This window comes from Corythoichthys intestinalis, chromosome 7 (genome assembly GCF_030265065.1).
Source record: "Corythoichthys intestinalis isolate RoL2023-P3 chromosome 7, ASM3026506v1, whole genome shotgun sequence".
Classification (NCBI taxonomy): Eukaryota; Metazoa; Chordata; class Actinopteri; order Syngnathiformes; family Syngnathidae; genus Corythoichthys; species Corythoichthys intestinalis.
The window spans coordinates 35,986,411-36,007,748 of NC_080401.1; the positions used below are offsets into that span (position 1 = coordinate 35,986,411).

Sequence of the window (21,338 nt, forward strand, 5' to 3'; positions counted from 1 at the left end):
TCACAGGTACGTAGTTGTTAGCATTTGCTAAAAAGGACTATCTTTAAAGCAGCTTTTTAATTGTGACTCTTCTTTATGTGTTATTTTTGGCATTATACTGATCTATAGTGGCCCAGGTGCGCACAGCAGGAGTAGCTCAATGTTGAATTGAAGCAAAAAAAAAAGTTACGTTGTTACTGTATGTTTTTTTATGTTGATTTTTACGTTTTCTGTGTAAAATCACAATTTTGTTGATTCTTAAGGGAAACTGGAACATCTGCTTTTCATTTTGAAAATTTACTGTTTTTTTCCCCTTTTTTTTTTATAAATAAAAAAAAACATATTTAAAAAATGAAATAAAAAATAAAATTAAAAAACTGAATAGTTAGTTTTATTAATAAATACAAATTAAAAAGGAAAATATATTAAACTATTTACAAAATATTATACATACATATATATATATATTCTTGAAATAAAAAATAACATTTAGCATTTTAAGGTTATTGCTATAGGGACCATTTAAATGTTATATACGCACTTTTAATTGACTATAGAAATCAGAATATTTACAGTTTACCCCTTTTTCAATTAAAATAATAACATTAAATTAAAAGAAAGACAATTGAATTAAAAAAGAAAATATTTACTGTTTTTTTTAAATAAATACTTGATAAATACTTCATTTTTAAAGAGGATTTTAGGTGTGTTTTGAGCTACGAGACCGCTGTATTAAATCAGGTATTACATTTTCAAACTCAATAAATAAACAATTCAATAATCCTTTATATGACATGATCTTTTAACTCGCTTAATAATGATTGATGTCAAATCCCTTTGAATTACAAGAGCTGGCAATGAATGTTTATGTTTCAGTACCATTGATGGTGATAAGACATCCAATCATTTCAAAGTGAAGGGACTGGCACTGATGATGCCACTCGCTGTCAATGGCAGCGAATGAGTTAAATAGTTACATACCCCAAACACGTCCCACTGCTTCCATGTGATAAAGTAGCCATCGACAGGTGTTAGATATAATTAAGCTAAGCAGAAACAATGAATGACGAACCATTTATATTAGGCAACAAGCCCTTGCTGTTGCCCCACTTTAGCTCAAAGATGTAGAAGCAGATGAGGTACTCCAGGTCCATCAGAACCACTACCAGCGAGTTGAGTTGGTCGGCCAGCCAGAAGTCTGCAAACTCCACTCGGTGAAAGGGTGCCGTGAACACTCGGAACTGGAAACATACCACAGATTATTGTACTTTTATTCTTAAGCATTTAACAATATATGTATTATTGCAATTGTGACAATTTAAGAGACCTGTGATTGTACAGGAATGTTGAATACATGTCATCTCATTGGAGGGAGCTAAACAGCAATTTGGGATGAACAACAATGAAGCAGCCCATAATTGTCAGTCGTTAAGAGTGCGCGAAGCAGTTAACAGCCGCACTTAATGATTCTTAATGCCTTATCAGCACACTACAGGAAACACTAAATAAGACTGAATTTGTGTGTGAGTTAGACTAATGTAGATTTGATTTCAGTGCAAGTTTCAGTACACTCCAAGGACATGCACAGTTAATGAAAAAAATATTTATTCAAATGTTTGCAACTTTAAAGCCAAAGTTCGGTTTTAGTGCTGCTGCGCGGAATGGATAGACACATCCATGTCCATCCATGTGTTGATTACCGTAATTTTTGCACTATAAGGTACACCTGACTATAAGCCGCCACCCACCAAATTTGACACGAAAACGACATTTGTTCATAGATAACCTACACTGGACTATAAACTGGAGCTTTCCTCACTGTATCATTGGATACTTACAGCAAAAGATATCAACTGGTAACACTTTATTTGACAGCGGCATCACAAGTCTGTCACAACATCATAACACAAAATGAACCACCATGCTTCATTGCTTCAAGACGCTGCATTTGACCATCACTGTTCTCTTGGGGGAGACAGTCAACCTCTGCTGCCACCCGCTGTCAGAACTGTTGTTGTCCAACAAGCCTCCTAGCATGCATTGCAGCACTACAGATGTAAATAAAGATCAAAATATATGTTCTGCGCAAATTACTTCTTCAGTTACTGTTCCAGTTGTTTCATTATTTGCTAGTTAAGGTATTTGGTAACACTTTATTTGACAGTGGTGCCATAAGACCTGTCATAAGGCTATCATAATTATGACATGACACTGCTATAAGCATTAATGAATGCTTATGACATGTCATTTTGTGTTATCTGGCAAGTTATCTCCATTTTGAATGGATGTAAAAGATCCGAGCTAGACATAAATGGAGTTAGTGACATAATTAACCGGATGACAATTAATGACATCTGTCTTATGCATTCATTAATGCCCATGAAAGTGTCATGTCATAATTATGACGGTCATTTGGCAGTCTTATGACGCCACTGTCAAATAAAGTGTTACCTGTTTACCAAAATAAATCAACAAATAAGACGCACTGGACTATATGCCGCATAATTCAAAATGAGGGGAAAAAAGTAGCGGTGTATAGTCCGAAAATTACGGTACATTAATCAAATATGTATGGAATGAGAGTATATAGCTATAACTTACTCATTCATACACAATAAAATGGGAAGTACACTTTTAAAAAAAAGACGGCTGAACTTGAAATTCCAAGTCAACTCATTTCTCTTTCAAGTTTTGATGAAAAACTTATAAAAAAAAAAAAAGTTAAAAAAAAAAAAAAAGAAAAATTAATGCTTTGAGCTCAACATTTTAAGTGGTAGTGGAGCACACAGACAACTGAGCTAAACACAATGACCCACTGCCCATTTTGCTATCACGCTTTGTTGAACGCATCAACAGCAAGGCCAAGGCTTACTTCACACAACTGATTTCATGTTCAGTTTGATAAAAAATTTAAGTACCATGCAAGTTAATTCACCTCATTTCAAATTCACATTATGAACTCATTGGCTACCATTGCCAACAATAGACACCCAGTCCATTCAAATGGACTGGACGTCTACGAGTGATAAACTCATATAAATTCACTGCAGAAGGATGAAAAGAGCCACAAGAATGGACAGCTATCATCATCAATGGCAATGAAAGAGTTAACACGATAACATAAGATAGAAATACTCAAAATAAACTACTTTTATTACCTTAATTTTAAACAAATCTTATCTGCCTCATGTTGCATCCAAGTGTATTTGCCACATGACTTGAACCAGAAAAGAGTTCTTAAACCTTTAGCAACCTCCATTTACTTCCACCCTAAGGCCACATGTGACATTTAGTTCCAACTCTACACTTACTACGAACACGCACAAGCCTGCATTATAAACATTACACACGAAAAGCCACACACATAAAATGTCAAAGAATACATAAGCAATATAACCTGTCAATCACGGCACATATTGATCAAGCCTATTTACTCTGTGCACGAATCTCGAGACTGTAAGACTGCCGCTTCATTGTCTTGGCAAACAATAATAATCTAGGTGCAGTTTGTCCCCTATGAAATCTTTGTCCTCTGCCTCCTCTTGTTGTTAGACGGGCTCACTCCTGGAATAGATAAACACTTTTTTTCCCCCAATTGCACTTGTATCTCTTCATAATACTTCATCGCAAAAGATCAAATACCCACAAAATTCTGTGTGACTGATTATAATCATATGTAACAAGTAGATATTGCAGATAATTAGTGAGTTAAAAAAATGAAGGAAGACCACAGCAAAGGATGAGGATATAAGGAAGTGGGAAGGGGGCTGCTGCAGGGGTGAAAGAGAAAGGAGGAGCTCAGGGCTTCAGCATACTGATGGATCTATGCTGGTAATGATTGCACAGTCACAGCCTTCACCTCCCCTGGGATGAGAATGCATTCTATTATCCCTTGACACGCACACTCACACACAGACACTTACAGACAAAACACACATGTGTGCACACAGTGGTCGTGTAGCACAGCTCAGACAAAGAGCAAAGAAAGACAGGAGGGTTTTGTTAACAGAAGATACACATCTGAATTGTACACAGTATTCATCGTTGTAGCAGATACAGACAACAGATCTGCACATCCACACTGGAAAAGTGGCAATGACACATTACACAAAAAAAATCAAAAATTGCTAACAGGAGACTATTTTTCAAACCATTAGAATGAATGAGCCAACAGTGTCACCAAGTGAGTTGTCATCTACTAAATGCTCATATAGGTGTTTTTAAGGCAAAAAATCATAAATTGTACAACCACCTAATAGTCCTCATTCATAGATAGCCACCATATGCTATAATTTTATCCTAATATTTGAAGCATTATTCAGAAAAATAACGATAAATAAACAAAAAAGCACTGGAAGCAAAAGTGAAAATAAATCTGCATTCATTAGTGTTACTAATGTAGTTTTTTCACTAATATCAACCAATACCAGACTTTTGGTTAAAAAAATGAAACGTGAGATGTCCTTATCCGATCTAGAAATTTTGAAATAAAACATATATTCCTTTAGAAAATATGCACACTGCATCTAAGGGGGTTGTATGTCCTTTCAGGGCTGCAGCTGTCGATTATTTTAGTAGTCGATTAATCGATGAACTATTTAGTTCGAATAATCGAGTAATCGGATAAGGAACATAAAAAATTAAAATACCTGAGCTGAAACGGTATAAAAAAATAAATAAATGAGGATCTATGTCCAACAAAAGAACAGTTGGCTAACTTACACAGCAAAAGTCCGCTAGCTTAAATGCTTTAAATGCTAACGTTTTTTTACAATGCTCTTAACAAATCGCTCAAACACATATTCCCATGAAAAAACTGCTAAATCTGCCTGTAAACTAAATTACGAATGCATTAAAAAAAAAAAAAAAAACATTAGCTCAAACAAAAACAGCTTTTGTTGGTCTTAACAGGGAGCAGCTGGATTCAGCCATGTGAAATAAGGTAGATAAGAGGGCCGTGTATCCACCCAAATCAATAAAACTAAATGCAAACACTTTCAAAACAAACATTTACAACACCATTTTATTTAAACGAATACTCGAAGCAGCAAAATTTATTCGAATCTTTTTTTCTAAACGGATACTCGAGTTAATCGATTAATGGTTGCAGCACTAATCTCCTTGTAACACTGAATTAGAATCATTTGGTTTGAGTGGAACGGCTCAGATTTGTTAATTACACCATTGTTAATTACACTGTTATTAGTTATTAAATTGAATTAACATTATCAAACCAAGTCCTAAACACTACCTCAAGCATCAACCAACATTTTCAACCTAAATTTGAATGTTTCATGAAGTTGATCTAAAGTATTTTTTGTATGATTCTTCCAACTAACAAACACAAAGCGAATTGCCAGTTCGTTGGCTAAGATAAAATGCTCAATGCGATAAAAGACGCCTGTCAGAGATTAATGTCCACTGACCAGCAGTTTGAGCAGCCAGAAGCGTGACTTGTAGTAGCAGGTCTTGAAGGGGTTGATGAGAAAGAGTAGCATGAAACCGTACAGGACGAGGGGGTTGATTTGCATGGGGAGATATAGGTACTCTGAGTAGAGACACGACAGGATGCTGAGACACCATAACACACCGAGGAACCCAGCGATCTGCAGCATAAAAATGAACCAACATCAATACAGAACTGTAAAAATTATTAGCCCAAAATACTGTGTTATTTGGACCTCAAACAGGTGCTGGTGTGAGAGGTTGTTGCGGGGATTGATCTCAAAGATTAGCACATGGTTGACTCCCGCCTGTCTCCAACCGTATGTGTTGATGCCCAGCAAGAACAGAAATTGGATCAAGAGAAAACCACCTCTGTAGATCCGCACTAGAGGCCACACATTCTCATAGCGGAAGAACACTGCACCTGGAAAAACAATAAATATTTTAAAAAATATATACAGTAAACAACAATACAGTATAAGTAAAACAGAATTATTGCAATGGAAATGGGGTTACCTGTAAGGACAAAAGCAATGGCAAGGATGATGAAGATGCCACAGTAAAGACCCACGCGGAAGGTCGTCCAGGCCAAAGCAGGCTGAAGCAACAAACATGTCAAAAATGAGATGCTTTAACCAAAAAGTGGCAAAAAGAAAATTAAAAAATAATAATAATAATCATGATATTTTATTTAACAAATTTGGTCAGTTAATTACACTGAGAAACGTCTAAAAAATCCTTTCATTCCTTTCAGTTATTTTGGGTCTAACAGCCAGCTAATAAACACATTTTTCGGTGAGGAACCAAAAACTGATCTCAGTTTTTCTTTATCAGGTCAGGTTTCTTTTTTTCCAGTTTCCCTACTTACTATTGTGTTACTACATGCACACAACTAGCCCTATCCATTGTGTTGGATTTACCTTGGGTGTTAGAATGTGGTGGAGTGGCCACTGACGTGTGTCACCATCTCGGTGACGTATAAAAAAAAAAAACACATCGGGGTTTGATTGCAGTAGGAATCACCAGCATTCGTCACCAGCGTGACCCCACTGGTAAGCTACTTTATGTTTGCGTTTGTTAGATCCATATCATTTGTTTTTAGATCCCTTGCTTGCTTGATCCCTCCGCTACTACCTTGTTTTATGTCAGTGACGCTATGTTGACAGTTCGCTGCTGTCAGAACCACCGGAGAAATCGCCTGCAGTAGTTGCGTTTGAACAACTTGGGTAAAAACTTGATTGTGTTAAATGAACATTGCAGTCATGCCCGTTTCTTTATACTGAGTTTGAATTCTTTAAAAATAAGTTTTTGTAAAACAAGCATATATGTCTAGTACAATGTTTTTGTGTTCTTTCTTCTTATTGCCAAGGACTAGTGTAGCTTGTCCCTGTCATTGCCCATTGATTTCACCTGTTGTGCTGCTCCTTATGTGTCTACCAATCCACTGCCTCTTGTGTCACCAACCTGTGCCACATTGTTTCGTTACCCCTTGTCTGTGTATTTAGGGGCCGATCACATTGTGACGCAATGAGAATACTTAACATTTCATGTTTGCATTTACATGATTCTGTCTTGGTTCAGTCTCCATTCGAACAATGTCGCAATTCCACGTGAAAATGAAGTAGTATTAATGCCAGGCCCGAGGGGGCAGTGCAGTTTTATAAGGCGACAGCCAATGATGCACTTCCTTGACAACAACCTCCTCAGCCCGGAAGACAACATACCTGCCCACTTGAAGTATGGCGTCCACACGTTTTTTTTTTTTCTTCAAAAGGCACAAAAACGTGATCACAATATATATTTGAATTAAAAATATTCTAAAAACAATCAATTAAAGCCGACTTTCCACTATGTTTGCTGTGTGAATGCTTAGTAGCAGTAACTGCGCATGACCAAAGTGACGTTTTGTTCAGTCCTTGTTGGAACATCGTCTGTGTTTAGTGAATGTCAGCGTTTGAGCCCCGCGTGTTCCCGTGCCCTTGCGTTTTCTCGTTTGCCTGTAAGTTGATTTGTTAGCCTGACTTTTGATTGCCTTTGTGTTTTTGGATCCCCTACTCTTTTGTTTACACTTTGATTGTTTGGTAACGTAAATTAAAGCATTTTGGCACCACACCTGTCTGTCTCGCTTTCTTTCCCTGCATTTGAGTCCATCTCGCCTGCCCGCGAACCCTGACACCCATGCCAATAAAAATACTTTTTATCGGCTACCCAATAATATCGGGTAGAACTCAAATTTAAAGTGATCTGGAAAAGAGCTTGGACTAACACACCATGAGGATTAAATTAACAACAATTTGAATGACATTCTGAATAGATTCAGAATAATTATGATACATAGGTTAATTATGTTTTCATTGACATTCATTCAAAAATAATTGACAGTTCATGTGCCAAAAGATGTCCAGTGAGATACATTGTGCTGGCAGGAGTTCAAGGCTTATTTGAGATAGCTGCCTTGCAAGATTCAGAATTTATATTCATGATCACGTATGTCGACAAGGTCTTCATTGTGTATTCTGACCTGAGCGGCCCCCAGCGGAGGAACTCGTAACCTCTTCATGGCCCGCTGACGATCTCCTCCCTCCAACTCGGTGGTCACCAGTGTCTGGATGTACAACACACACATCAAAGATTCCATGCATGTTTATTGCCGGTCAGATAGCACATATGTATGCACCTCCGTCTCAGTGATGAGCTGCGTGATCTTCTTGCAGGTGTAGAATGGCGCCACCTCCACGTGAGCCACGCGCCAGTCCGCTCCACGAGAGGTATCCAGGATCTTGTCATGTTTCTTCAGGATCTTACGGAAACCAGTGAAGTTTAAATTCTGTGGACGGTAAAAGGGACGCAGTTGAATATTCAGTGGACTCTCTGAAATCAATCGCAATCAGTATCAGAAGACTTTTTGACCTTTGATTTGATTGGATATTGATTTTTTTTTTTTTTTTTAAGTATTATCAGTATTAATCTGCTCCAGAAGGTGGTACTGGACATACAGTTTATCAAAGCTTAATGTTCTGAACATCAGAAGAAATGCATTTCATGGACTATAAGTTGCTTATTTAGCCTGTTTTCCATTTTAATTGTTATCACTAAAATCTATAATGCTTGTTCTTGGTCTCTGGCCTCCCTAAAAATGCAAATTATACCCCAATAGGACTTTTTCCCCTTTTTCCTCTTCATTGCACATAAATGTGGCGAGTAACACTGAACTGTAAATTGTGCAAATAAGTGAGTTACCATACTCATACCTGGTAGTTCTGCAGCAGGATGAGGCTCAGGTAGAACTCACTAAAGGCTAGCTTAAGATCCTTGATGTTATGGTGCTTGCAACGTTCCTCCTGTGACAGGTGAAATACGGTCTTGCGTCTGCGTAGGCCGGGTGGAGCGTTGCTCTCACGCTGGGCGTCCAGCGAAGATTGCAGCTCATTCTGCAGAGTGGCAAAGCGTCTTTGGGCTTCTGCAAGCTTTTCTGTGGGAAGAAAAGACAAATCAGATGTGTAGTTTGATTTCTAAAGAAGCGTTAGGCTTAAATTAGTGATCGTGATGTATGACGAATTCACATTTAAAATAAAGTAACCAAAGAAAAATCCTTTTACATGTCCTGTCTGCTTTCAGTCCATTTGTTCCAGGAAGCTTTAGCACATAGAGACTATTAGCCTACTCTGCGATGATATGTGAGAGGAAATTATGTGGGTCAAAGCGAAGTTACAACACAGGGAGGGAAAGAGAAACGTGGTGAATCCACAATAAATTGAATTCAATCAACTTGTCCATGCATTTACTCTATAATAAAGCTTCATTTTGAACTAAATTAAGACTCTGATGGACTTTAATCGGGAATTGTGCATCTGGACAAATGTTATAAATCAAGCTGTAGTCTTACTGATTAACTAAATGAGTTGTGATTGTGTGTCGCAAATGCTAGCATTGCATATTATCTGATCCGCTTGTCACACTCTCTACATGTCACGTGACCTGTTTATGCCCTATTTGGACACTAATATTATCGGACAGGTGGACTCAGCACAAACATGTGACAGTTGTAAGAGGCGTGAGAAAGTCAAGGCCCTGATGCTGTGCTGTGGGAAAGTGGAATTCACACCAGCTGACCAGGCAGGGATAGGTTAATGAACCAAAATAGAAGGATGAGGTGGGTTTCGCTTTCCCCAGTATCATATGGAAATTCATATGGAGAAAATACGATCTCAAAACAGATAGTGCAGGGGGGACTTCCTTTGTAGAATTTTCAGCCAGTTGAGCATAGATTTGAGCGCAGTGCAGAACAGCAGCTTAAGAGAGGTCACAACCCCTTTCACAGGGAGCTGTGCTGAGGCGAAAATGTTATGTGAAGTCAGCACACAATTTATCTGCATGGCTCCGCTGCTAAGACTCACGCCCACCTAACTGGCATCAGATAAAGTAGCCACGCTGCCTTTGTAATTTAACCCTTCTGTACTAAGAGGATACAGGGAGATGTACTAACTGTACTAGAGAGGTGTGAATATGCACATGGAGGTGCCAGTATTACTATGTAAAATTTGGCATTACACCACAAATATACAAGATAAAATCTAAAAGATTTACATAAGGCTCACATCTATAATGAGATCTAATGCAAGAGCTGTGGAATTCAAAGCCTTGCTTATTTTAAAGATTTATGATAGAAATCCTCGGTGGCAAGGCTCCGGGGGTAGATGAGATCTGCCCGGAGTTCCTAAAGGCTCTGGATGTTGTAGGGGTGTCGTGGCTGACACGTCTCTACAACATCGGGTGGACATCGGGGACAGTGCCTCTGGATTGGCAGACCGGGGTGGTGGTCCCCCTTTTTAAGAAGGGGGACCGGAGGGTGTGTTCCAGTTATAGAGGGATCATACTCCTCAGCCTCCCTGGTAAAGTCTATTCAGGGGTGCTGGAGAAGAGAGTCCGCCGAGAAGTCGAATCTCGGATTCAGGAGGAGCAGTGTGGTTTTCGTCCCGGCCGTGGAACAGTGGACCAGCTCTACACCCTCGGCAGGGTCCTCGAGGGTGCATGGGAGTTCGCCCGATCAGTCTACATGTGTTTTGTGGATCTGGAGAAGGCATTCGACCGTGTGCCTCGGGGAGTCCTGTGGGGGGTGCTCCGGGAGTACGGGGTACCGAGCCCCTTGGTAAGGGCTGTTCGGTCCCTGTACGACCGGAGTTTGGTCCGCATTGCCGGCAGTAAGTCGAATTCGTTCCCAGTGAGGGTTGGACTCCGCCAAGGCTGCCCTTTGTCACCGATTTTGTTCATAATTTTTATGGACAGAATTTCTAGGCGCAGCCGAAGCGTTGAGGGGGTCCGGTTTGGTGACCTCAGCATTGAATCTCTGCTTTTTGCAGATGATTTAGTGCTGTTGACTTCATCAAGCCGTGACCTCCAACTCTCACTGGAGCGGTTCGCAGCTGAGTGTGAAGCGGTTGGGATGAAGATCAGCACCTCCAAATCCGAGACCATGGTCCTCAGTCGGAAAAGGGTGGAGTGCCCTCTCCGGGTCGGGGATGAGATCCTGCCCCAAGTGGAGGAGTTCAAGTATCTTGGGGTCTTGTTCACGAGTGACGGTAGGAGGGAGCGGGAGATTGACAGGTGAATCGGTGCAGCGTCTGCAGTAATGCGGACTCTGCACCGGTCCGTAGTGGTGAAGAAGGAGCTGAGCCGAAAGGCAAAGCTCTCGATTTACCAGTCGATCTACGTACCTACCCTTACCTATGCTCACGAGCTTTGGGTCGTGACCGAAAGAACAAGATCCTGGATACAAGCGGCCGAAATGAGTTACCTCCGCAAGGTGTCCGGGCTCTCCCTTAGAGATAGGGTGAGAAGCTCGGTCATCCGGGAGGGACTCGGCGTCGAGCCGCTACTCCTCCGCGTAGAGAGGAGCCAGCTGAGGTGGCTCGGGCATCTGGTTCGGATGCCTCTCGGACGCCTCCCTGGAGAGGTGTTCCGGGCATGTCCCACCGGCGGGAGGCCCCGGGGACGACCCAGGACACGCTGGAGAGACTATGTCTCTCGGCTGGCCTGGGAACGCCTTGGGATCCCGCCAGAGGAGCTGGTTGAAGTGGCTGGGGAGAGGGAAGTCTGGGCTTCCCTGTTAAAGCTGCTGCCCCCGCGACCCGACCCCGGAACAAGCGGAAGATAATGGATGGATGGATGGATCCTCTGCTGGATGAAGGATGAATTGAAGGAAGATGTCATCAAATACAGACAACACCTAGTATCTTATGTGTAAGAGTTTTTCAAAAACATTTTTTTAAGTATAAAAACAATCGCAAATTTTTCTAACATCTCTGCTAATGGAGAAAATAATGTTTTAACACAAAAATGACAGCGGGCAGCCAGTATGTAACATCAGTTGTACATCTGCACATTTACTGATGCATGCAACAATGACTTTTTTTGATGTCACAAGGAAGGGCAATCTGTGATACTCGCATTTGGTTGGCTAAAATAATTGATAAAATGTCTGCTCCTGTTTTGGGCAGCCACTTCCTAGAAATACTGGTTTTAACGTATGTTTTTCCTACTATTACACATCAGAAAATTTTAATTCTTTGTTTTTTCAATTGATCAATCAAGATTCTTGTCACTGGGATGAAGGTGTTCTCTGTCCCTTAAGTTTTTTTTTTTTTGGAAAGTGCTTTGGTGTTTAATATGATTTGCCTTGTAAATATTGTCAGTCACCTGTAAATAAATCTTCCTACTTAAGATGTGGAACCAGACACGAAATCAACCTTGCCCTCCTTTTCACCTGCAGAGTCTGCAGGGCTGATTATGTAAATGTGTGGTGGGTAGGCTTGAAGAATAGATTGGGCCGGCCATAATTTCCCTTTTACTAATGCCATTGGTTAGGTTATATTTCAATTGCTCATCTTAACAGTAGTCCTTTTTTTTTTTGTCTGGGAGGAAAAACGACAATTGAGATCTGGCATCTAATAATTCAAGTGGATAATGCGGCCAGTGATGAATTATGCCACATGGAAAAAATGAGTAGAGGGCAATGTTTGAGAAAAAGTTAGACAGAGGTTTTATGGTAATTACCTGAATAAAATGTATTGATTTTCAACAGCTCCTTCTCACATGTCTGGAAAAACCTCTCTTCAAATTTAGCGTAGTATCGCTTCACGGTGTCCTCATCTGTGACTGCAAGATAAAGAGAAACATAAAAATGTCAGTTTTGCTGTGTATCACGGTAACACAATAAAAGTGCGAATGGAATGGTTACACGTGTTTACTACAATTTAGTGCCTGGGTTTCCCATAACTCAACACAGAAACTCAAAAATATTAATAAAATGACATTCCTTTGGTAATCCATTTTATCAACTCATCAAATTTATAAAAAAGCTCATTCAAGAGGCATACATAATTGTGGCTGAACTGGAATGCTTTCTTCAAGGAGGAGAAGCTTATCGTAGGATAAAGTAGCCACAGCACCATATCTGATGGTAATGTCACCTCATAAACACCAGCCTCATAAACATCAGCCATAATAGAAAAACTGCTAGAAAGCAAAGCTTTCCATTTTGCAAAGTAATGAGAAAGACATGCCCCAGGCAGTCTGTCAATACCCTTATAGTATATGGTGCGTGTAAGGCTTATACACACACCTACATCCAAACAATACTCACACCCACCAAGCCTGATGAAAACATAAAAAACATTAAACAACATCCTGAAAGTCCAACAGCTTTACGAGAAAAAAATGATTTCCCACCTTCAATCCTGTAAAATAAACTACTCTGTACAGGAGCAAACACTCCATTCCAGAAGGGCAAATCTAATAAAGAAGGAAAAGGGAAGTTCACAGAGCAGCTGTAATACAAATTAACCTTTCACTCGATATTAGCTGTATTTTCGGAAAGAAAAAGCAGCGCATCTCTGATAAGATCACAAGTGTAATTAGAACAGCTGGAAATTAAAACTGAGCTGTTGCTACAGAAGGACGAAAAAGTATGTGAGCACCTTGTCCTAAATTTCTCGATAATTGGCCTTAAAATTTGGTTTGGGGTCAATTAAAATCACAAGATTAAACAAATGGAGTCTGTGTAATCCAATGCCTTATTAACAATTAAGTTCTCATTAAATACCATTCACCAGGACAAGAAGAAATTACAAAATTGGCCAATGTGAATAGTTAGCACTAGCAATTGGATTTAGTGCGCTAGCTTTTATACTTTTATGTACCAGTAGATGTACTTACTTTATATATACAAATATATTTGGATAGGATAGTACATAATATTTAAATACGGCAGCCATAATGTTACGAACTCCCACGACCACAAAAGTCATCATTTGTAATGCTAAAATAATAGCATACAATATAATATGTATATGCATATACAGTGGTACCTGTACATAGGAATTTAATTCGTTCCAGGACCTGGTTTGTAAGTCGAAATGGTCGTATGTCGAGCGGGATTTTCCCATAAGAATACATTATAACTCGTTTAATCGTTCCACAGCCCAAAAAACCTATGCTGAATCCTAAATAAATCAGGTACAATTACTAATGGCAATTACACATAGCAAAACAAATAAATTATAAATACAAATCGGAATAATAATATTATAATACAGGTAATAATAATAATAAATTGATGTAACGCATCAGGTTATAATGTGGCAGTTGTGTTTTGCATGCTGTTCCTGAACGCACCGTGTGACTGACAAAAGAGTTGGAGAGGTGTGGAAGAGTGGGAAGTTCTTCCTTTCTATTTTCATGTTCTGTTGTTGTTGGCGGGGTTGGGGAGCAAACGGTGAGCCGCGTTGTCTAGCCAGCTCAGTCACTCGCAGGCGACACTCATATTTTTCTATCATTTCCTTCTTTATTTCAATGCTAAGCGTCATCTTTTTTCCTTTTTTCACCACCTGCACTAACTTCCTTTGGACTCATGTTGATTTCTATCACAATAAAACAAAAGAACAAAGAAATTGCGACGCTGTCATAAATCGTCCTATTTCGAGCATGTCGTCGACTCAAAACCAACGACCATCGTATGTCGAGATACCACTGTAGTAATAAAATACTGGCAGTGTATAATTTTAAAAAATTATTAATATCAAAGAGTCTCTCAGCTATGTCGCATCAGTGTCAACAGCTACACTCGCTGACCTTTTGGCCATCTGATGTGCAATTTGAATTACTGACAGGCAGAGTCAATATCTCATAATGGAATGATTGTTCTTTTGCATTAGGTTAGGTTCGTGATGTAATTCAAAAGGTTTGAATGAAGGTTACTGCTGCTAATTGGTAATTAGAAAAAAGGGCTGAGGAAACGCTCATCATTGGGTTCTGAAAAAATGACTGAAATGTAGAAAAGCAGGATTTTGCTAAATCCAGCCATCAATTCCTTTTAGTAGGCTACCAATTATTCTGTCATTGGTTCTTAGCAACTAGAACCGATTCAATTCTGGGCACGAGGCAGAATACACACTGGACTGACATTCAATGAAAGATCGTTGCAGTGTGGATTTATATGTTTTCAAAATGTTTGTATCCTGGATGTGAAGGGGAAATAGCCTGAATATTCACATTACATTTCCTGGAATATTTTGGAGTAAATTCATACATTTCTAGCAACATTCACACTTGAGACTTGAAAGAGTGTGAGTGAGGAAATGGAGGATGAAAGCTTCATCTCGCTGATCTCCTGCTGACCCAGGACACACAGTGCGAATATGTGAGTGCGTTTCACCTCAGTGTCACATTCACGTGATATCGAAGAACAAAGGCAACTTTCGTCTGTGAATTCATCCGCTTCGGTTCTGATCTCACTATCATCTCCTCAGCAGCTGCATGAGCATGCATGAGCATCACTTCATTACGTCTTCACAGCTCCGGTAAATCCAATGAAACCCAATCACCTAAAGTTTTTAAATTCATGCAGTGATTACGGTGCATGGCATATCTTTAATTGAATCAACTGAGTGTTTCGTGTAAATGTCACATCTTCTATTTCGGCTGCACACCACGGCTCCTTATTAGTGCTCGGCTGGCTGATCGAGAGATTTATTTCAACATCTTACACCTGAGGGAGGCAGACAGTTTGGAGACGCCAACATTACTTCTGGATAGAATGGAACAAAATGTAATAAGAACCCTCAAATTACAATCTTATCTAATAACCAGAGATATGTTTCAATAAAGTAGGGTATGGTCTATAAAAGTGAATTTGTTTTGGTAGTTCAATTTAAAAAGTGCAAACTATATATTATAGAGATTTATTACACACTTATTAGAATCCTACCAAAATTAAAAAAGACTTCAGAATTGAACCACTGATGTACTAATTTTAGGTTTTCCACAGTATTCTGATATCCTGAGATGGAGATGCTTAGATCCTAAAGACACATTTTCTAACATTTATACTTCATTTGATGCGATTTCATATTTTAAATGTTGTCAATTTCAATTCGTTTGTGGGAGAAAGATGTAACAATCATCTTGCCAAAGTAGAATGTTTATTTAGTCTGTTTTTCTATATTTTGTTCCACTGACTACTCCATACAACTCTATTGTATAGCAATCGTCAGCCAAGTAGTACCTCTCTATCCTCTTCGCTAGTCAATGTTTAAAGGCTCTCTGCACTCCTGAATGCCCTGGCATTTGTTTCATGATGTGTGTGCGCATATGCGTGTGTCACAGTGATGATGGAGCACCTCAGAGGGGACCCATAATGGTTATGTCCCTCGAAGGCTTCATAATAGACATATATCTCTGCCTGCTTGTGCCATGGAGAGAACATTAGCGCGAGCAATCCATATGACAGCCATAATCACTTTGTCTTTACCTATTACTACCTGTGGACTGACCTGTGCTCTTGTGTAGGTATGCGTGGCATAGTCCTAACCTGGATCAACTCAAGCCCCAGATAAATAATAGCAATTTCATTATTATTATGATAATAATAAACCCTCAACAATGGTGCATACATATTTAGTTTGCGTTCATTTCGGTGAAAATAGTATTCAAGAATTGCTTCTCTACCAAAAGGACAATATGACAAAATACGTTCAGAATGTTGTGGTGACTGGTGATAATACATATTTTAAGAAAATAGCACCTTGTTTTTGTTTGCCATTTAGATAAACTGAGTGCATTTACACAGTAATTCAGGAACTGACACTGGAATTCCCACCATGCCTTGTCGTGGCATTTTGTAAAATAATTTTGATAATTATGTATTAATTGCTTTTGTTAGTCGCTAACACAATTGTAGTGGCTATGTGTTTCCCACAATATTTTTTAGTTGTAACTAATTGCTTGTTTTTTTTTTCTAATGCACCATATATTTGTGGTGTGTAGTTACAGTGTATCACAAAAATGAGTACACCCCTCGCATTTCTGCAGATATTTAAGTATATCTTTTCATGGGACAACACTGACAAAATGACACTTTGACACAATGAAAAGTAGTCTGTGTGCAGCCTATATAATAGAGTTAATTTATTTTCCCTTCAAAATATAGCCATTTATATCTAAACCCCGTCAACAAAAGTGAGTACACCCCTTAGAAACTACGTACATCCCAAACTGTCCAAATTGAGCACTGCTTGTCATTTTCCCTCCAAAATGTCATGTGGCTTATTACAGGAGTGCTGTCAGCATTGCTGTAGAGATTGAAGAGGTGTCAGCCTGTTAGTGCTCAAACCATAAGACACACTCTATATCAAATTGGTGTGCATGGCTGTCACCACAGGAGGAAGCCTCTTCTGAAGACGGTACACCAGAAAGCCCGCCCGTCTCATCAGACTATAGGACATGGTTCCATTAATCCATGTGCTTTGTTGACATGTCTTCAGCAAACTGTTTGCTCATTTTGGCTTTTACTGCAAAAAAGGAGGCATTGAGTACGACAACAGCCACGTCATATGCAAGCCATGCAATACAAAAGTGAAATACTGCGGAAACAGCAAGAACCTGCGTGCGCACATTGCAAGACATCTCTGTGGTTGTTGGTACACCTGGATGCTTATGAACATGCTATATAGCCATTAAGATATTTTATTTTTATTTTATTTATTTATTTTTTTTCATATTTAGAATTGTCATGCCTTGAGTTGTGTTAGGTTTGTGCCCGAGTGTGTCTTGTCATGTGATTATCCATTGACTTCACCTGTTGTGGCCTGCTCCTTGTGTGTTGACCAGTCCACTGCCTCTTGTACCACCCACCTGGGCCTCATTGTCTCATTACCCAATGTCTGTATTTAAGTTCCCCATGTGCTGTCTGTTCTTGTTCGGTCATTGACTATTCTATGTCAATATCTGGTCCAAGCCCTTTTGTTCCTGTTCTTCTGATTTGATTAGAATGAGTAAGTTTTGATCCTCAAATTTCGTTTCGTGTTTTTTGTTGTACTTGGTGTTTTTGTTAGTTATTATTAAAACATTTTTAGGGTTTGCCGCCACCGTGCCTTGCTCTGCATTTGTTTCCCTGCGTTTGGGTCCTCCATGCCCCCACGCCTGAGAGGAGTCTGGCTGCAGCCCGCCTCTCTCAGTACCCTGCGCCGCTCTTCTCAGTACCCATCCCGCAGACAGGAAATGACGCAATACCGCAGCTCTCAATCCCCTCAGACCGGAAATGTCGTCAACCCTTGCGACGAAAACAAGTTACGTTATTTCACCTCTCGCGAAGAAAACACGGTAAGTGGCCGCACTGAATAAAAGTTTTTAAAAGCGTATGCATGTTTAAAAATGTTAAATAGTTAAACAACACTTGCGGTGAAAATATGAAGTGTTTATTTTGAGTTGAAAAGACCGTACTTATATCTAGTATTCTTAATGTAATTTAAATAATGTCTTCCTTTACTAACTGCATGTGACTTTGCTCTACTTATATTGTTTAATACGTACTGATGAATTCAGCAGCGAATTGGCTAATGCTGCTAATGCTTTTTACATTTTTCCCCCCTCAATGAACAGTCTTCTTTGTGTAGTTTTCATTATATTGCACTCTTATTTTTCATTATGTACATGCCTGCAATTCGCAGCTCGCTGTTTTTGTTGTTGTATGGTATTGTTGTTTTGCCTTCATTTGTTTTGTCTGGTCCTTTGTAGTTTGAATGTTGTCACATGATCCAAATAGGACAAGGTTGTAATTTTTTCTTGATATTGTTACTCTGCTTAGCTATATATTTTTTCATTATTATTATTTTTTTTTTTACTAGCTCCTTGATCACCACCCCATTGGGAAGAAACTAAATCACGACCCCCAAATGGTAGTCTTCCCATGCAGATACAGGGATGTCACACAGATCCAAATGGAAGTAAGTAGCATAAGTAGTAATGTACTTTAGATTTTGGACTGTGCTGAACACTTTTTTTTGATAGACATCGAACACTGTAAAACCCACTGTGCAGACAGGACCAATGGTGACAATATAAGACCATGCTGAGCTTCGTGGACGGTTCAAACTCATCCTGCCCAGGAACGGCTGGTATGTTTTTATGTCTGAGACAAATGTTGTGCTCAGTGGAAATCTGGATAGGCTTATTATTCCTTATATTAGTTAACAATTGGACATAATTGATTATTTACTCTTTGTTTATTTAACCAATCAACATTCTCATTAGCTTATGCAAATCTTGAATATAAAGAGGCCAGAAATGGTGTTGATTGTCTAAAAAAAGAAAGTTTGATTGACACGTGCTGACTTTTGGAACGTTGGCCTGAACAATGAAATGGAATCAACTGTGAATTTTGAGGATTTAGTTTCTCTAAAGAACATAATGTCACTTGTACAATTAAGTAAAATGTAACTTTTTGTGTTTGTTTTTTGCAGATATGAAATGCATATTTATAACTTGTCTAACAAGTAGCTCATTCAAAGGTATAAAAAAGTATTTTTTGGCGTGTGTAGGGTATTTTAACTATGTAGCCTACAGAATGCTTGTATGGGCTCGTGTAGGTGTCTGCGTACGTTTGTATTTATATAACATATGTCCGTGTGTATAGATTATGTATTTTTCAGGGAAGGACCATATTTGTGGCTGACCCCTATGTTGTTGCAACATGGTGAAAGCCTACAGGATGTGACCCACACATGCATTTGCCTGTAAGGCTGATTAGTAACAACTACAACTTGGAGCATTGGTTCATTTTCAAAGAACAGTCAAATCATAACAAATTAAATGATCCAAATTCCAATTATTTGTGGGAAGAAAAACAGATCCAATCGTGAGATCAGGGAACTATTGTTATCTCTAATGAAATTCAGTATCCATTCATATTGGCATGGCATTTCCATGATGATCCAGAATAGCCTTGTTTGGTTTTGAAGGTATGTTCCAGTCGATCCTTTTATGTTGCCCCTTCAATTAAAGCAGAATTGCACTCCAGATGATTCATCCAATCATTTGAAGCAAATTTCTAAAATGCCACTCTAAAATTGCGAATGTTTTGTTTCAAGGGCGTTGGCCCGGTCTCAACATTGGTAGGGACGAATATAATACAAGTAAGGTTGCTCAAAAGTTGGTGGGGACAAGTTTAGCATCCTGAAAAGTTGGTCGTGTTATGTCCCTACCGTCCCTATGCAAACCTACGCCCTTGTTTTGTTTGCATGAATCATTTAAACCTGACTGGTTGGTGTTCTTATGCATGGAAACACGTTTGTAATTGTTTAACTACTGTATTTAATATGAACCTATATTTTCAATTGCAGAAAACGTTGACAGTCAATCAACAGGGGGACATGGAAAGAGAGGATTGGAAGTGAAATAGAGGTATTTGTAAAAGTGTGTATATTCATTGATTCAAAACTTGAAGGAAGTGACTCGGTTAAATTCTTACGTTAGGGTTTTCCGGGACAGCCATAGGGGAAGGACTGTGGCATCTTCATGTTGATGGTAGGTGAGTTTAACTGTCCAATTTTGTCCTCTGTGATATTTGTATTCATTTATCCATTTGTAGTATGCTCTTTGCACTGTTCTGGATGCTCTCTTTGAGTTTAACCATTGTAAAATGAAGTTCACCGAATCATTCAAATTGGGCTACAAAATATCCTTGTCGTTATTCTTTATTTACACTTGTTTTTAATTTTTGTTAGACTGATATGCCAACTCTGAGGAAGTGGTGGTGTATATTGCTAGCGGACAATTTCAAACTTGGGTGCATGGTAAGTCTTTGAAACTGTTGATATGGCATTCATAGGAAAGTAGGTGCACAGCACCTTAATTCTTTGTTGGAAAATGTGGAATACTTATTTTTGTATTTTTTCAACTTATGTGAGCCACAGGAAAGAGTTAGCCCATTGGACAGATGAGGCAAAAGCATTACTGCAGGGTGAAGTGCCACCAGTCTATCAGTTACAGAAGTGAAATTTGAATATAATTGCTGAGGTCAGCTTTTAAAGACTTTTTAGTGTCCATTACTCTGACGCACTTTTGAACATGCCCCCCTTTATTCACTGATTTATTTTTAGGAAGAGGTGCAACCACAGCTCCTTCAAGTTCGTGGTGGCCCACTCCAAAAAGATATGGCGGGAAAAAATGGTAAGATTGTTTATATACCTAGTTTAATGCAATGCATGAAAAGAAAAATCAAGTATAAAATTAACAAAGCATCATTTTTATTTTACTTATGTAATATTCAAATAGCTCTTTTCTTTCTCTTTTCCAATGAACAGTTTTGGTAAAAGGATTGTGCAAGACAGCACAAAAGCCTCGGACAGGGCTAGGGGGAAAAAAAAAAATCAATGCAGTAGGAGTTCCCAAGCATCCTGCAGATGGAGGAGGATGATCACGAACTACAATGTCTTGGAGCCATTCAAGTTCTGTTTCAACCATCTGGAAGATGGATTTACCTTTTTTGAGGAGATTGTTGACTAAAGAAAATATCTATTTTCTCAATAATAATAAAAAATAATAAAACTAAAAAAATAAAGTTTACCACATCAGAACTG

The 21,338-nt window shown here is 39.0% G+C and overlaps 1 protein-coding gene and 1 long non-coding RNA gene across 10 annotated transcripts in view; one reads left to right on the forward strand and one right to left on the reverse strand.

The window, feature by feature from the left end:
* xpr1a (xenotropic and polytropic retrovirus receptor 1a) overlaps positions 1-21,338 on the reverse strand; it is a 96,048-nt gene that overhangs the window by 13,311 nt on the left and 61,399 nt on the right. For all 4 annotated transcript variants that reach the window (XM_057840564.1, XM_057840563.1, XM_057840561.1 and 1 more), the window contains 8 exons: positions 12,478-12,579; positions 8,676-8,896; positions 8,102-8,251; positions 7,946-8,029; positions 5,941-6,022; positions 5,661-5,848; positions 5,406-5,585; positions 1,052-1,220 (listed from right to left, as the gene is read on the reverse strand). In XM_057840564.1, coding sequence (XP_057696547.1) covers positions 1,052-1,220; positions 5,406-5,585; positions 5,661-5,848; positions 5,941-6,022; positions 7,946-8,029; positions 8,102-8,251; positions 8,676-8,896; positions 12,478-12,579 — 1,176 coding nt within the window. The remainder of the gene's footprint in view (positions 1-1,051; positions 1,221-5,405; positions 5,586-5,660; positions 5,849-5,940; positions 6,023-7,945; positions 8,030-8,101; positions 8,252-8,675; positions 8,897-12,477; positions 12,580-21,338) is intronic.
* Positions 17,937-21,116, forward strand: LOC130918665 (uncharacterized). Of its 6 annotated transcripts, XR_009063803.1 has the most exons (10): positions 17,987-18,081; positions 18,496-18,529; positions 18,606-18,704; positions 18,769-18,875; positions 20,100-20,160; positions 20,233-20,283; positions 20,484-20,552; positions 20,667-20,775; positions 20,859-20,928; positions 21,063-21,116. It is a non-coding gene; the product is annotated as an uncharacterized LOC130918665 (long non-coding RNA). The 6 variants fall into 6 exon arrangements; XR_009063805.1 differs by lacking the exon at positions 18,496-18,529 and having other exon boundaries at positions 17,937-18,081; XR_009063806.1 differs by lacking the exon at positions 17,987-18,081 and having other exon boundaries at positions 18,088-18,529; positions 20,233-20,287.